General features: G+C 52.4%; 1 protein-coding gene across 3 annotated transcripts in view; it reads left to right on the top strand.

The window, feature by feature from the left end:
* KATNIP (katanin interacting protein) overlaps positions 1–14519 on the top strand; it is a 193977-nt gene that overhangs the window by 45841 nt on the left and 133617 nt on the right. For 2 of the 3 annotated variants that reach the window (XR_013334225.1, XM_077760456.1), the window contains exons 2-4: positions 4101–4180; positions 4630–4775; positions 6424–6500. Coding sequence is in view for 2 of the 3 variants with exons in the window: in XM_077760456.1 (XP_077616582.1) it covers positions 4126–4180; positions 4630–4775; positions 6424–6500 (278 nt within the window). In the remaining variant the exon portion in view is untranslated. The remainder of the gene's footprint in view (positions 1–4100; positions 4181–4629; positions 4776–6423; positions 6501–14519) is intronic. The other variant, XM_077760457.1, reaches the window with a different exon arrangement.

The raw sequence follows: 14519 nt of genomic DNA, 5'->3' as shown, positions 1-14519 counted from the left end.
GCGCCCCCCCCCCCCCCTCCAGGGACCCCGAGCACATGCTTGTCTCCTAAATTGTCCCTAGGGTGGGACAGGAGCCTGGGGGGAGTCGGGAGGTGGAGGAAGTCAGGTGTGTGAAAGTGCTCTGTGAACCCTGCAGTGCCCCCAGACAGTGTTTTTACAGCCTCATTATTAAACCACCCAAAGTGATTGTTCTTCTCTGCTGGGACCTGACCCCAGAAAGCTATCTCCCCCACCTCCCCCGCATACGGGGAAACTGGCTCTCCTGCTCTCAGTCACTTATTAACACAGCTCGGGCGCTGGCACTTGCTGCATCAGCCCTGCTCAGGAGAATTCCCATATTCCTGCCGCAGAGAGATATGTGATCCCTGAAACACACTCGGTTGAGCATCTTTAAGCGTAACTGATTCCTGGCATTTCTTTCCAACTTCATCCTCCTGCCCCCCAAAGAGAATTAATACCATGGCCATTGATAAGATTCTGCACTGTCTCCAGGGCCAGCATCAGGGATAAAGAAGCTAAGGGTAATAGTAGTGGCAGTGACACTTGTCACATCCAAACTCCTCCTTAGACCCTGAGCCGGAGTTAAATCGCACACCCTGGGCAGCCACCTTGTCAGATGCAGCTGCTGGCCAGTCGTGAACACGTCAAGCTTTCTCGGACCTTTGCCTGCTCCATGTTGCCTGGAATGCCTTTCCCTTTCCTTGTGGCCCAGGAAATGTTTCAACTTTAATATCCCAACTCATATGCCTCCTTATTTATTCATTCACTTAACCAGTATGTATGTATGTGTGTATGTATGTATTATTTATTCTTAAGAGAGAGAGAGAGAGAGAGACAGAACATGAGCAGGGGAGGGGGGAGAGAGAGGGAGACACAGAATCTGAAGGCTCCAGGCTTTGAGCTGTTAGCACAGAGCCTGACATGGGGCTTGAACCCATGAACCATGAGATCATGACCTGAGCTGAAGTCGGACGCCCAACCAACTGAGCCACCCAGGCACCTCTCATCCAGTATTTAGTGAGGGCCCAGTGTACGCTAAGCACCACTGTCCTGGTGGATTGGAATACACAAGCGATCAAAACAGACCCAGTCTGCCTTCGTAGAATCGATACCTAAAAGGCGTAACAAATGAGATAAAATAGGTAGTGTGTTAGTGGGCTTGGGCTTGGGGGTGTGAGGCACAGCTCACAATTTTAAACAGGGTGGTCAGGCCCTCCCTGAGAAGGTGGGTTGTGAGGCAAGCCTTGAAGGGCATGGGCAACCTGGGTACTTACCTGGGAGAAGAGTACCCCAGGCCTGCGGAGTGGGCCAGGGCACTGGCGAGTCAGAGGCCCTGAGGTGGGAGTGCGCTGAATGTCAAGGGTACTGGGATGGGCAGGAGGGGTAGAGTGGTAGGAGGTGGGTCACACGCGTGAGGGCTTGGTGGCCCCTGGGGACCCATGCAGAGTCTGAAGCAGAGGAGTGATGTGATTGGACTCTACTTTCATCGGGACCTCTTGGCTGTGGCAGGGAGAGCAGACTGCAGGGGTGAGGGTGGGAGCAGGAGGCCAGGGAAGGGGGCTGAACCGGGGTGGTGGCGGGGAGGTGGGGAGAAGCGGCCGGGTTGGGCATCCTGCTGCTTCTCTGTGGAGCCTGGAGCCTGGCTGTGCCCTTGGGAGCCTTCCCAGGTCCCTCATTCAAAACCGGGGCGTCCGTTTTATACATTTTATTATGATTGTCCCCTTTTGGGGGGCTCTGATGCCTTTGGGAATCTGATAAAAATTATGGACTTTCTTCCCTTGTGCACTGAATCAAATGCATGTTCCTAGACCCCTCTGCATCCCTCCTGTTAGGGGCCCCTGGCTAGTGCATGTGCACGGGACTGGGTGCAGAATAGGACCATGCAGTGTGGGTCTCTGGCTGTCGGGTGCTGCTGATCGGCACACAGTGGGTCTAAGCTTCTGTTAAACCCTCACTGCAGATGTAACGGCCATGCAGTATGCACTTGATAAATGTTCCCTGAAAGATAACGATGACTAAAGTTGGCCCTTGACAAAGCTCTCACCCTCACGAGGCGCCTTAGGTATAAATGCCTCCATTTTATAGCCGGACGAATAAAGCCTCAGCAAAGTGAAGCGCGCGGTGCAGGGGGGGCGTCGGTGTCTGGTGTCTGAGCAGGGCTGCAGCGACGGTGAGCCACGCTGGTGCTCGGTTAGCCTTAGCCATGATCGTCCTAGACCTGGATGGTGGGGAGGCTGCGACTTTTCCCCGGAATTGATCATCCGGCTGGGGAATCAGTAAGAAGGCAAGGATCTCAAGTTACACCTGCTTTCCTCCTCATTGATTCTCAGAGCAGCACTGCGAGGTAGACCTTATTATTATCCCTTTTACAGACGTGGCGACCGAGGCTCACCAGAGGTACGTAGCAGAGTTCAGGGTTCACCCTCCAAGTCTCCAAATCCCCAGATAATTAGTGAGCAATATATATAGTTAAATGCTCACAACTTAGCACTTAATTATGTACTATTTCACATTGTATTGTATATAATTTAATGCTAATTGCAGGGTTTCAGAACGAGCTGAAGGGAGCGGGGGCGAGAGTGGCAAGGGAAGGCTTCACGGAGACTTTGGGAACTCAGCTGGGCTCCGGAGAGGATTTGGGTGGATTTCTGGATGAGGGAGTGGATGAGGGAGTAGAATGATAAAGGCATCTCAGTAGGAATGAGCATGGATGGGGAGGAGCCAAGATAGTGCTGTTTAGATAATGGAACTCTATACATATGAATGTAACTAATAGTCATAAGGAATGTTCTTTTTTTTTTTTTAATGTTTATTTATTTATTTTGAGAGACAGGGCACAAGAGGGGAGAAGCAGTGAAAGATAGAGAATGCCAAGCAGGCTCCATGCGGTCAGCGCAGAGCCTGACCAGGGGGCTTGATCTCACAAACTGTGAGATCATGACTTGAGCTGGAATCAGGAGTTGGATACTCAACCACCCGAGCCACCCAAGCACTCCAGTGTTTTATTTTTGAGAGAGAGAGAGAATGCGTAAGCCAGGGAGGGGCAGAGAGAGGGGGACAGAGGATCCAAAGTGGACCGTGTGCTGACAACAGCAGACAGCCCAACATGGGGCTTGAACTCATGAACCATGACATCACGACCCGAGCCAGAGTCATCATGACCTGAGCCAAGGTTGGATGCTTAACCAATGGAGCCACCCAGGCGCCCTTCCCTGAGAACATTCTAAATGCTGGAACTATACCGAGTCCTTTCCACTGTCCCTATTTCCCATCGAACTTTTGCAAGAAAGGAAAAGCCAACTGCGCAGGTATTGTTCTGACTTCTATTTTAACGAGGGCGTAAACTAATGGTAGTGTGGTGACCCGGAGCCAGGCCTGGTCTCCAAGCTCACGTTCTCCCCAGCTCAAGTTGAGACTGTCTGATGAGCCATGGGCGGGGCTTGGGCCTTGCTGGCCAATAAAAATTGCCTGGGTGCTTGTTAGACATGCAGCCTTGGGCCCCTCCCCGGTCCTACTGAGTCAGAACCTGCATTTCTACACAGCCCCCTTCCTCCACCCCCCCACCCCCCAGTGATTTGTGCACACGTTAGTTAGCATCTGGGAAGCACAGGGCTAGCAGGAAGTTTGGCTGGACATGTGTCTGTGCCGTTCAAGTCTTCCTGAGGACACTCTCTCCTGGCAGAGGGGAGCAAATGCATTCCCGGAGGGTTTGAGGTGAAGGGCCAGGGCAGCCTGTCCCACGCTGAGATCTCTGTCTTCTCATATTTCATCTAAAAATGTCACTGACTGTTCACTCCGCACCATAATACATCAGTGGTCATTTTGATATTTCAAAATGGTTATGTAAATTGCCGTGGAGTAGGATGCACGTTCCGGGAAGATGCATGAGATGGCTTTCTTTGTATCTGAAATGGGGTAATAATAACCACTTCAAGGGCTCCTCGAAGATCAAAGGAGAATCATGTGTATGGAAATGCTCACAAACTGTCTGCCTCAGACCCGTGTTCTTCTAGAAGCAAGTGAGGAGTCCTCGCCAGACCCATTGTCCTGCACCTGCTCTTCAAGGGCTGAGCTTGTATGGGTTTTTTTCTCCCTTTCAGGGCAAGGCAGGGCTGGGTCCTGAAGATGACCAAGGAACCTCTCTGGGCGTCTCAGGAAACCAGGGAAATAAGAGAAGAAGGTCAGGTATTGCCAGTTTGCTTATTTAAATTCCTTATTAGTCCCCACTTCCCGATTGGCCAGATGAGCACGCAGGAGACCCCGGGTAAAACTCAAGAGGTTTCAGGGACATCAGGACAGGACAGAGGGTGGGGAGATGAAGAGCACTTCACCCTGTCCCCAAGTGGACCTAGAGAGGGGGGGATGTGGCAGGAGTGACTGGGAGAGGTAAGCCAACAGTAACAACCAGAGTCCTACAGGAAGAGGGACAAGAGTGGCATCCGGCTTCCACCCAGGTCACGATGTCACAGTTTGTGAGTTTGAGCCCTGTGTCGGGCTGTCTGCTATCAGTGCAGAACTGGCTTCTGATCCTTTGTCACCCTCTTTCTCACTGCCCCTCCCCTGTTTGTGCACACATACACTCTCTCTCTCTCAAAAATAAACATCTTTTTTTTTTTTTTTTTTTTTAAGGAAAAAGGACAAGAAAAGGGGACTGGGCTGTCAGCCCCGGACCAGGAGTGACCTTGGGTTCCCTGAAAATTTCCTCGCAACTGGAAAGAGTAGATGGAGGAGGGAGACACAGAAGGGTGACATGGACAGACAGTGATCATCCCCAAGTGAGACCAAGGGGGAAGGGAAGTCAGACAAGGCATCGGAGGGGAGAGAGGCTCATTTACAACTGCAGAGGCTGATGGAGGAGAATCTGGGGGCGGATGGGAGGGAGGTGGTCAGCAGTGCCCCCTGGCCCGGAGCAGCTGAAAAGGATGAACTTGGTAAGAACTATTATATTTGGCTAAGGAGGTTATGGGTCACCTGTGGATAGGGCTGTGGTAGAATAATGGTGCTGAAGCCAACTTTTGAGAAGAAGAGAACGATGGGGATTTTCTCTTCTCCCCATGGTAGCAGTTAAGATTTTCACACAAATTGCATTTCTATTACAGATGTCTTACTTGCCATTTAAAACTTAATCCATGTAACTTGTGACTAGAACCAAGCTGATATTGTCTCCCTAATCCATCCCTTGGCAAAAAAGTTATTTAAGAAACATAGAAGATTGCAAAGCATTGTTTATCGGATGATCCTGTTTTTGTTTGAAAGAATGTCTGTGTTTGCGTGTGCATTTTATAAACATGTATGTATATGTATATTGTAAAGAACATCTGAGGGTACATACATCAAACCATAACAGGGGTTTTACTGGTATATATACATATGTCCCTTTAAATATGCGTAGTTTATTTTACATGAATTATCCTTCCATAAGGCTGTAAAAATTATAATAGTGGTTATCGCTAATGGTCAGATTATGGTATATATGACGTAATTCTTTTGGCTGCAAATGACAGAAACTTGGCAGAAACTTCTAAAGCAACAGCTCAATTGTGCAGATACTTGTTCAGACATGAGTGGACCCAGGGCCTCAGGTTAGGATATTAAGAATCTCCCCTATAGCCCTCCCGTCTGCCGTCTCCTTTACTGACCTCACTCTCAGGCAGTTCCGGGCCTGCATCTCATCAGTCTAGCACCCCCATGGAAAGAGGGCGGCTTTTCCCCCAAGAGTTATCAGCAGAGTCCCAGGGCTGACTTTCAAGCACCTGACTTGAGCCCTGTCTCACCCACAGACCAGTGAAGCGCTGTGTTGATTGGCAAGGGCACGGCCAAAGCCATGTGACCCAAGAGGCAAACAAAGGAACTTTCAAGGGCATCTCAGGAAGCCAGTGAACTGAAAAAAGGGGACGAGTGGTTCTCTAAAGGAAATCCAGAGTTCTGTTGCCCGAAAAGGAGGCGTAAAACCCCAAGTGTCTGCCCTTAAAGGAGCCTTTGCTGTCATATATTTCTGTAGTGACTGGGTTGTTTTAATAAGCATGCATTTCTTTTGCCGTGACAAGAGAAAAATGAGATTCCCTCCTTAAAACAACTGATCTGGGTTCCATCTGATTATGATCCTGCAGATAAATAAATAATGAGTGTGGAAAAAACAGTAAGGCTCAAATCTAGCCGAGCCCTTGATTTTAGAGGGCATGGGAGGAATGGGCAGTGTCAACGCTGGGCACTTGGCCTTCAGCCTTCTCCTTTCTGCAGCCCGTTCGTTGGGCACACACAAGGCCCACCGGGCCATCAGGCAGTCTCTGGGGCTCTGGGTCACCAGAGCGACGCGCCCAGAGAACCGGGCCTTTGTTAAGCTCGCCTCTGCCTCTCGGGCTCCTGCCTCAGTAAATAACTCCCTGCATTCCGACATCACACTGCTGTGTTTCTTCCTTTCAGGGTTATACTGAGGACATGGTGACAGACTTTGATGAGAAGCACGATGAGTATTTAATATTGCTCCAGCAGAGAAACCGGTAAGATGACGCAGCCCTTAATATCAGGCGAATAAAAATCCTGTTTAGATTGATGAATTGCAGGCCCTGTTTCTCGTAGGACTGGCATGTAGTCACCCTCCACTCGGGGGCTTGGGATATTATCTGCAACGCCAGCTCCCATTCCTCCATTCACTGATTTAATTGCATCTTGGAGCTGTAGCCAACTGCTCCCCATGGAAGCACCACCTCTCGCCTCCCTGGCTCCTGTTCTGCGAGAAGGTGGCTTTGTCACAAAAAGCTAGACTTCGGCAGGGGCCTGTGCGTTCAGTGGCCTAAGGAGCCCGGTCTGTGATCTTACCCGCTTTGCTGGCCCCTTGAACCCGGAGCTATAATCATTCCTCGTTAGATAAGGGTGGAGTCGTTTTATGTCTGTGTTTGAAGTTGGTCGATATGTCTAATTTAAAGTTAAGTTTGTATGACTCTGGGGGCTAGGCTAGCTCCTGGGACAAAACTTGACCGTAGACACAGTGTTTAGTGACTGAGGGCAAAGCAGTGTGGTCTAGTTGGCAAAAGGTGTCGCCCAGTCTGTGCCTAAGCTGGGCCTGCCCAAGTTCACGTTCAGTTCACCGTGGTTTCTCATCAGGCCTGGGGGACTCGCATTAAGCCAGGTTTGTGAACTCAGATGCTGGGAGGGGCGGGCCGGGCAGTGAGAGAACCAGCTCGGTGGAGAGCGAGGGCCCCTGGGATCCTCATGGCCACGCTGCTCCGTTCAGGCCAGTTATTTGTGGGAACACGGGCCCAGGGGTCTGGATCCTCCAAGGTTGCCGGGGAAGCTGGAAGTCTGGATCTGTGTTGTGAAATCCCCTGAGTTTCAAAATGTTGGTAAAATGCACTCAGATGAAAGCACAAACAGGGGCGTCTGGGTAGCTGAGTCCACTGAGCGTTTGACTCCCGTTTTTGGCTCAGGTCGAGATCCCAGGCTCATGGGATTGAGCTTGGTGTTGGGCTCTGCACTGAGCGTGAAGCCTGCCTAAGATTTTCTCTCTCCCTCTGCCCCTCCTCTGTTTGCACTTTCTCTCTCTCTCTCTGAAAAACAAAACACGCCCACCCCCCACCCCAAACAACTGCAACAGAGTTACAGGCCCCCAAAGCAGATCACATGGGAGTGAGGTGGGCAGGGCCCTGAGGTGGCCTGTTTGTGTTCTGGGAATGAACTTGTGCGTTCAGCCCTCATCCGACTGGTGGGACTCCCGGTGCTCGTGGGGCAGGGCCCTGGTGGCATGTTGTTCGGTTTAGTCCTTAGCGTCGTAGCTCAGCGTTCCTGCCCACCGGCCCCTTTGCTGACCTCCACTGTGACCCCAGTATCTGTAACAACACCCGCCCAAGTGCCAGATGCCCCCTAGCGAGGCGGTACGACCCCTCGTGGCGAACCCTTGAACAGACCAAGGCCCCAGGCACAGCCAGCAAGGCCAGCAGCGCCCCCCGTGCCTGGCTGCTCTGTGCCGTCTCCCCAGCCTCGGGGCGACCCCAAACTACAGTAGCGGGAGGCCTGTGCGCGTTAGCCCAACGTGGGTTTTTATCATCATTAACGCCACGGAGCAGGGTGTTTTTGTTCCGTTTCTGGCAGACGAGATGGTGCCACCGAAGCACAGGTGATCGTTCACTCACACACGCGTGGCCTGTCTTGGAGGACAGTGTCAGAGTTTCTGAGGAGCACATTGCTTCTCATTAATCTGCGGATCAATAAGTGCACGCTCCAAGAGGCGCGAGCCGATAGCATGGAGGAGGCGTCGCAGAGACAAGGTCGCAGCACAGAGGCGATTAAGAAACGTGTCCAAGTGGAGTTGCCTTAAAACCGGGGGGGACGTGTGGTCACCGACAGGGAGCTGGCTTGACGACAGGGACTCAGAAAGTAGGACTAATGGAAGCGTGAGGAGGGGGCATCCCCCTGAGCTCTCACTGGGCGTGGCTTTCCAGGCACCTTTTCTGGGCTGCCACCCGCAGGCCAGGCACCTCGCCCTGTCGTTTCATTTTATCCTCACCCCCCCACCCCCCATGAGGTGTGGGCACAGCCATTGAACCCATTTTACAGACAAGGAAGCACTTTGCCCAAGGTCATACCACCAGGAAGTGGTGGAGCTGGGCTGCGCTTCCTGATTTACACTCCGTGAGACATTGTTGTAAATAATCAGGAGGAGAGAGACCTGCCGGGGCTGCCAGTTTCACGACGAGGGGTTTTGTGGAAATAAACTGCAGTTTGCTTGGAAATCGGGTTGTATGACCCGGTGGAAAAACCAGTCTCTGGGCTCTATCGTGTGCGGAGCGGGAGATGCAAACCCAGACTGCTTACGGGGTTGCTGTGACCTGAGAAAGGGGTGTGCGATCATGGGAGCAGGTTCCTAGGAGAGACCGGCCCAGAGCACAGCCAGGAGAATTCCTCTGAGCACCTTTTCGGCGCCCAGCACAGCCGCCAGTGTGAAGGAGGATACTGTGCTGAGGGAGGCACGGACTTCTAGGTAGTGGCCTAAAGTAAATGGGCCTTAAACACTAAGGAAACTTACTGGCTCATGAAATTAAAGAAATCCAGGATAATACCCTGGCTTCGGGCATAGCTGTATCCAGGCACTCAGCTCGTGTTGGAGTCATCTCGGGTCTGTACTTCCTTTACCAAGGGAGCCCCTGGAGGTGGTGCTTACATCCTGCCGCGAGGAGAGAGCACTTCCTTCCTGACAGTTCCGGCCAGGGGCAGGGGAGGGCTCTGTCCCCAGCCCCGAGCCAGTCACCCCCTTTGCCTGGCAAGGTGGCATGGTCTCACTGGCCATGCCTTGGCTACGTCCTTAAGCTGGGTGGTGGAATGCGTATCGCCCACGGCACACAGAGTAAGAGAAGGAGTGGAGCAGTTCCCAGCGGGGCTCCGAGGGGCTGGCTCTGGAAGACGGGGGAGCATTGCTGGTGAGGCAGAACGAACAGGTGGTTGCCCCACAGCCCTTGCCCTTGAGGACCTCCCTGGTGGGGGCAGGGAGCACAAGGCCACCTATTTATAACTGCACCAGAGGAAGCAGAAAATGGTCATGTGCTCCAGGAGAGGACCGGGGGAGGGGTGGGGGAGATGTGACAGCCCCGGATCACCCCTGCACAAACCCTCCCGGAGGATGCTTAGTGATTCTGGTCACTCACTTTCATGAAGATGTCATCGCGCCTGACAGACTCATTGCCAGAGCAAGGGCTGGAGGGCTGATGGCCGAGAGGGACCGTGACACACACCTCTAGACAGTGGAGGCTGGGCCAGGTTCAGGAGTCCAACATTGATATTATTTTTTTTGGAAGGAAAACATGCCCATGAGAGAAGTGACCCTCTGCCCTGAAAAGAGATTCAGGTAGAGAGAAGGAAGGGGAGGGGCACTTGGGTGGCTCAGTTGGTTAAGCGTCTAACTTCGGCTCAGGTCATGATCTCGCAGTTCGTGGGTTCGAGCCCCACATCAGGCTCTGTGCTGACAGCTTAGAGCCTGGAGCCTGCTTTAGATTTTGTGTCTTCCTCTCCCTCTGCTCCTTCCCTACTCGTACTCTGTCTCTCTCTGTCTCTCAAAAAATGAATAAACGTTAAAAATTTTTTTTAAAAAAAGAGAGAGAGAGGGAAGGGGAGAGCCAGTATCTGGGGGGACTTGGCATAGGCCAGTCTCTGAGCTGGAGCCCCTGACCGGTACCCCCATCCATCCTCATGACAGTCCAAAGAGGTGTAGGTGCTCTGAGGCTCATCTTACAGATGAGAAGCAGACCCCAGAGGTGGTGGGCCTTGCCCCAGGTCACACAAGCCCAGGAACTAAGGAACCCAGAGAGCCTCCCCCGGACGGAACATCCTCCCCCGGACGGAACATCCTCCCCCACAGTCTGCCACTTCCACCCACGTGGACACAGGATGCTGACATCCTAAAGAGCAAATACCCAAGCCTGCAGGCCCCCAGGTTCTGGGAAGAACATCAGGCTCTCTGCACCACTGCCCTTCGCCTCTCCATCCTTCAAGGCTAGACTCAAGCGCCACCACCTCCAGGAAGCCCCCAGCTGGGAGCCACTGCTCTGCTAGCTCAGAAAACCCGTGGTGTGTTAATCTGGTGAGGAGACAAGAAACAGCACAGTGGTGCGGCCGGCAGACGGGCTCTGGAGCCTTGTGGACCGGAATTTAAATCTTGGCTGCTGCCTGGGCTCTGTGACCTTGGGCAAGTTCATCTACAAAACAGGCCAATGGTAGGACTTAAATCGCAGGGCCCGTGAAGGATTACGCACCCAGGTGTCATTTGAATGTTAAACGCACCTTCTCCCTGAGCGGACATCCAGGTAATCCTTGAATGCCCGACCCAGGTTGTCCCCTGGGGTGACTGAGATCCGAGGGCCCGCGGGGCTAGCTGGGTCACACAGCGGCCACGGTGCTCTGAGGCCAAGGTGGGTCAGCCATTAACCCAGACATGGTCACACCCGGGTGGCTGCCCCTTGAGTTTGTCTGAACCCTCTCGCCAGCTGGCCTCCCGCTTGTGCCCTGACTCATGTCCCCCATCACACCCCCCGCTGACACCCAGTACTAACTTGGGGTGCCCTGCTTCCTCAGGGCGGCCCCACAGCTCGCTCCAGGATGAGACGGGAAGGGCTCCCGTGATGAGCACAGCGTCCACGGTGTTAGGGTGCACGTTCACGTCTTCCAGATGCGGAAGCTTCCTGCTCCAGAAATAGGTATCGAGAGCATCCCGCTCAGCACGGACCCCGGGCCCAGGGGTAGGTTCCGGCCATCAGAAAGGAGAATAAACAGACGCACAGACAGGATCCTGTAGTGCAAGGCCACGAGCCACCCGCCGCGGGGAGGCCAGCAAAGCCCGTAAGGGAACAGAGCGTGAGGGGGCAGCAGCGGGGACTGAACCCGAGTTTTCTCAATCCTGGACACCGAGGGCAGCTTTTTATGCAAAGCAGCTTATCAATTAAAAAAAAAACAAAAACCACCACATTTCTTTGAGGCCAGATGAATATCACGGACGGATGCCTCAGCCGCAGGAGGCAGGGCGTCCCTTTCACAGTCTCAATAATTATCTCCCCACATATCAGTTTCATAAATCCACATTTTCATAAATTGTTCTGCTTAAATAGAGGAGCGCACACCGAGGGCCAGTCCCTGATCCTGGGTGATGGGAGGCCTCTGTAAGTGCCAGGGGAGCATCAGGAGACCGGGCCGTCTCCGGAGGGAGGTTGAGGCAGGTGCTCTGCGGCCCGGTGCTCAGATTTTCCGCTCCCCGGGCCTCCCAGGGCTCAGGCTCCCTGCTCTCTCTCCCTGGGGACTGCCGGGGGCCCACTGAATCCTCCAATTGTTTGCTCCAGAGAGTGCAGCTATTGCTGTGTTTGGAGAGCATCTCCTAGTTACTTGTGTTTTCCTTGTTTTGTGCTGTTTCCTGCTCAGCAATCAAATCCCAGGCCTCCACGGCTGGCAGGAGAGAAGCAGTCAGTAATAAATGTTCCTGCCACGATCGTTGAAAAGACGGATGTGTCAACAGCTAAAGAAACATGTAAAACGCAAACGAAGAAATCACCCATAATGCACCACCTTACCTCAACAACGAATTGGATTTTCACATTTATCACCTTCCACTCTGGGTCCACAAACACAAATTTCTTTCCAGCTCTGCACTTGACCACACACGTACCGTTTTTAGTCTGCCTTTCTCGCGCCCCCCCCCCCCCATCCCCCTGATCATAAGCTGTTTGAGTTTGGACACACTCTCTGTGATGACCTCAGCTGCATGAGATCTCACGTTCTGCTTCCCCGGGGGTCGGACGTTTGGGTTGCTTTCGGAGTTTTGTGATGACCAAACGCTGCTGACCGTTGTTGCTGTTCAAGAATGATTTGGGGGTGCCTGGGTGGTACAGTCAGTTAAGTGTCTGGCTTTGGCTCAGGTCGCCGTCTCACGGTTTGTGGGTTTGAGCCCTGCATCGGGCTCAGAGCCGCTTTAGACCCTCTGTTCCCTTCTCTCTCTGCCTCTACCCTGCTCATGCACACATGCGTACTCTCTCTCTCAAAAATAAATAAAAGTTAGGAAAAAAAAAAAAAAAGAATGACTTACCGAAATGGGCTTCCTGGGGAAAGACCAAGCATCTGGCATTTTCTCTATTTTCATATTACTTTCCGAGAAGGTTCTTTGAGTTACCAGCAATGTCTAAATTTGCCAGTCTCAGCGCATCTTGCTAGCTTCAGAGGTTGTCTTTGGTGTGGTGAAGACCCGAGCCAGATTGCTTAAGTTTCTGTCCCAGCCCTGCTCCATACCAGCTGTGTGACCTTGGGCAAATTACCTAACTTCTCTGTGCCTCACTTTTCTTATTTAATTACATGGGGATAATAAAAATAATTAGGGTTGTTGGGGGAAGATTAATACCTTAATACAGTCAATCCTTATCATTCACGCATTCCCTAAATACAAATTCACCTACTCACTGAAATTTATTTGTAACCCCAAAGTCAATGTTTATAGTGCTTCTGTGGCCATTCAAAGGTACATGCAGAGTGGCAAAACATTTTGGTTGCCCAACACACACTTTCCCAGCTGAGGTCGATCACGGGAATGTCCCCCTTCTGGTTCCAGCTCTTTCCCCCCAAAACAAAGCATCTTTTTCGTAGTATACTCGGTGGCACATTTTCCACATTTTCATGCTGGTTGGTGGTGATTTTGCTGTTTAAACTGGCCCCCAGGCATGTCTCTAAAGTGCCATGGCGTGTGCCTAAGCGCAAGGAGGCTGTGGTGTCTCTTAAGGAGAAAACACACGTGTTGGATAGGCTTCCGTCAGGCCTGAGTTAGAACCCTGCTGCTGGCTGTGAGTTCAATGTCAGCTCAGCAAGTGTGTATTAAATAAGGTGCCTTTAAACCGAAACTCACATACAGCTAGGTTGTGCACTGATCAGTTGATGAAAATGTTGTGACGGAGGCTCACAGGAAGCAAATCCTGTGTTTCGCCCCAGGAACTCAGCAGTCACTAACTCAGCGTTTGCGGTGACTTTACAGAGCAAAACTGCCACCGATGACGAGAATCCACCGCCTTACATGCACTGCATTGACAGCAGACCTTGGAACCTAGTACACACCCTTGAGGTGATCACTATGTCTGTATTTTAAAAACATTTACACTTTGCTAGTTTCATAGGACCTTATTTAGTCACAAAGAGGATGCACGCTTGTTGCCATGTGGGTCGAGTGTATTTCTTCCTGTGCGGAAATAAATTTGGTTGACGCGGGTGTATTTCTGAAGGCACCGAAGGATTTGGCGGCCGCCAGCAGTGGCTTTGGGGGGGCTGATGAGGTCGCCGCACGCTGTATATGGCCCTAAAGCAGAGTTGGGAAAGAACCAAGGCTTTCGAGAAAATGAACTAGAGGGCCGGCCGCGTTCATGCCCAAGACCCTTTTAGCCAGAGGTGGAGACAGTCCTATCATTGATCTTGAACTAGAGCCTACACTGATGTATTCTTACGCCGCATCGGAATATAAAATGACATGGGCGATATCAGGGGTGAGCTTTTGAGAACACATTATTTACTGGAGCAAAAACGTCAGTCTGCCCGGTCTGAAGCGGGATGTTTCCTGTTTTGTAGACGTTCTAGGAAATCTCTTGCAAAGGCTTACGACCCGAGGCCCAGTGTGTTTTGTGATGCGCTGGAGAAGGTGCCATGGGGACACACAAGGCCGTGGCCATCCCAGGAAGCCGGGCTGCGGGGAGGCAGTGCCCACACATGCCTGCCTTCTGTCCCAGCCGCCGTGGGGCGAGGCCAACGTGTGCCTTCGTGGTCGCTGGCGTGCGCTCGAGCCTCAGCACGAAAGCAGAAACAGCCCTGCGGGGCCCGAGACTGGGTCCCACTTACTGCTCCTCCGTGTGCATAAAGGTCCCCTTCCCGGGGGTTTGTGGAGGAAGAGCTGGGCACTGGCCTCCCAGCCTCTGATTATAGACGCTTTGCCCGCCAGGGCGGTAGTTCTCTCCCGGCATCGGGGGCGGGGGGCAGCCCAGGCTTCCAGAACGAGGAGCAAGGGATCGGTTCTC

The sequence above is a fragment of the Crocuta crocuta genome, unplaced genomic scaffold, assembly GCF_008692635.1.
Source record: "Crocuta crocuta isolate KB4526 unplaced genomic scaffold, BGI_CrCroc_1.0 scaffold73, whole genome shotgun sequence".
Taxonomy (NCBI): Eukaryota; Metazoa; Chordata; class Mammalia; order Carnivora; family Hyaenidae; genus Crocuta; species Crocuta crocuta.
Note: the sequence above shows the minus strand (reverse complement) of the source record. Positions and strands in the feature narration are given on the sequence as shown.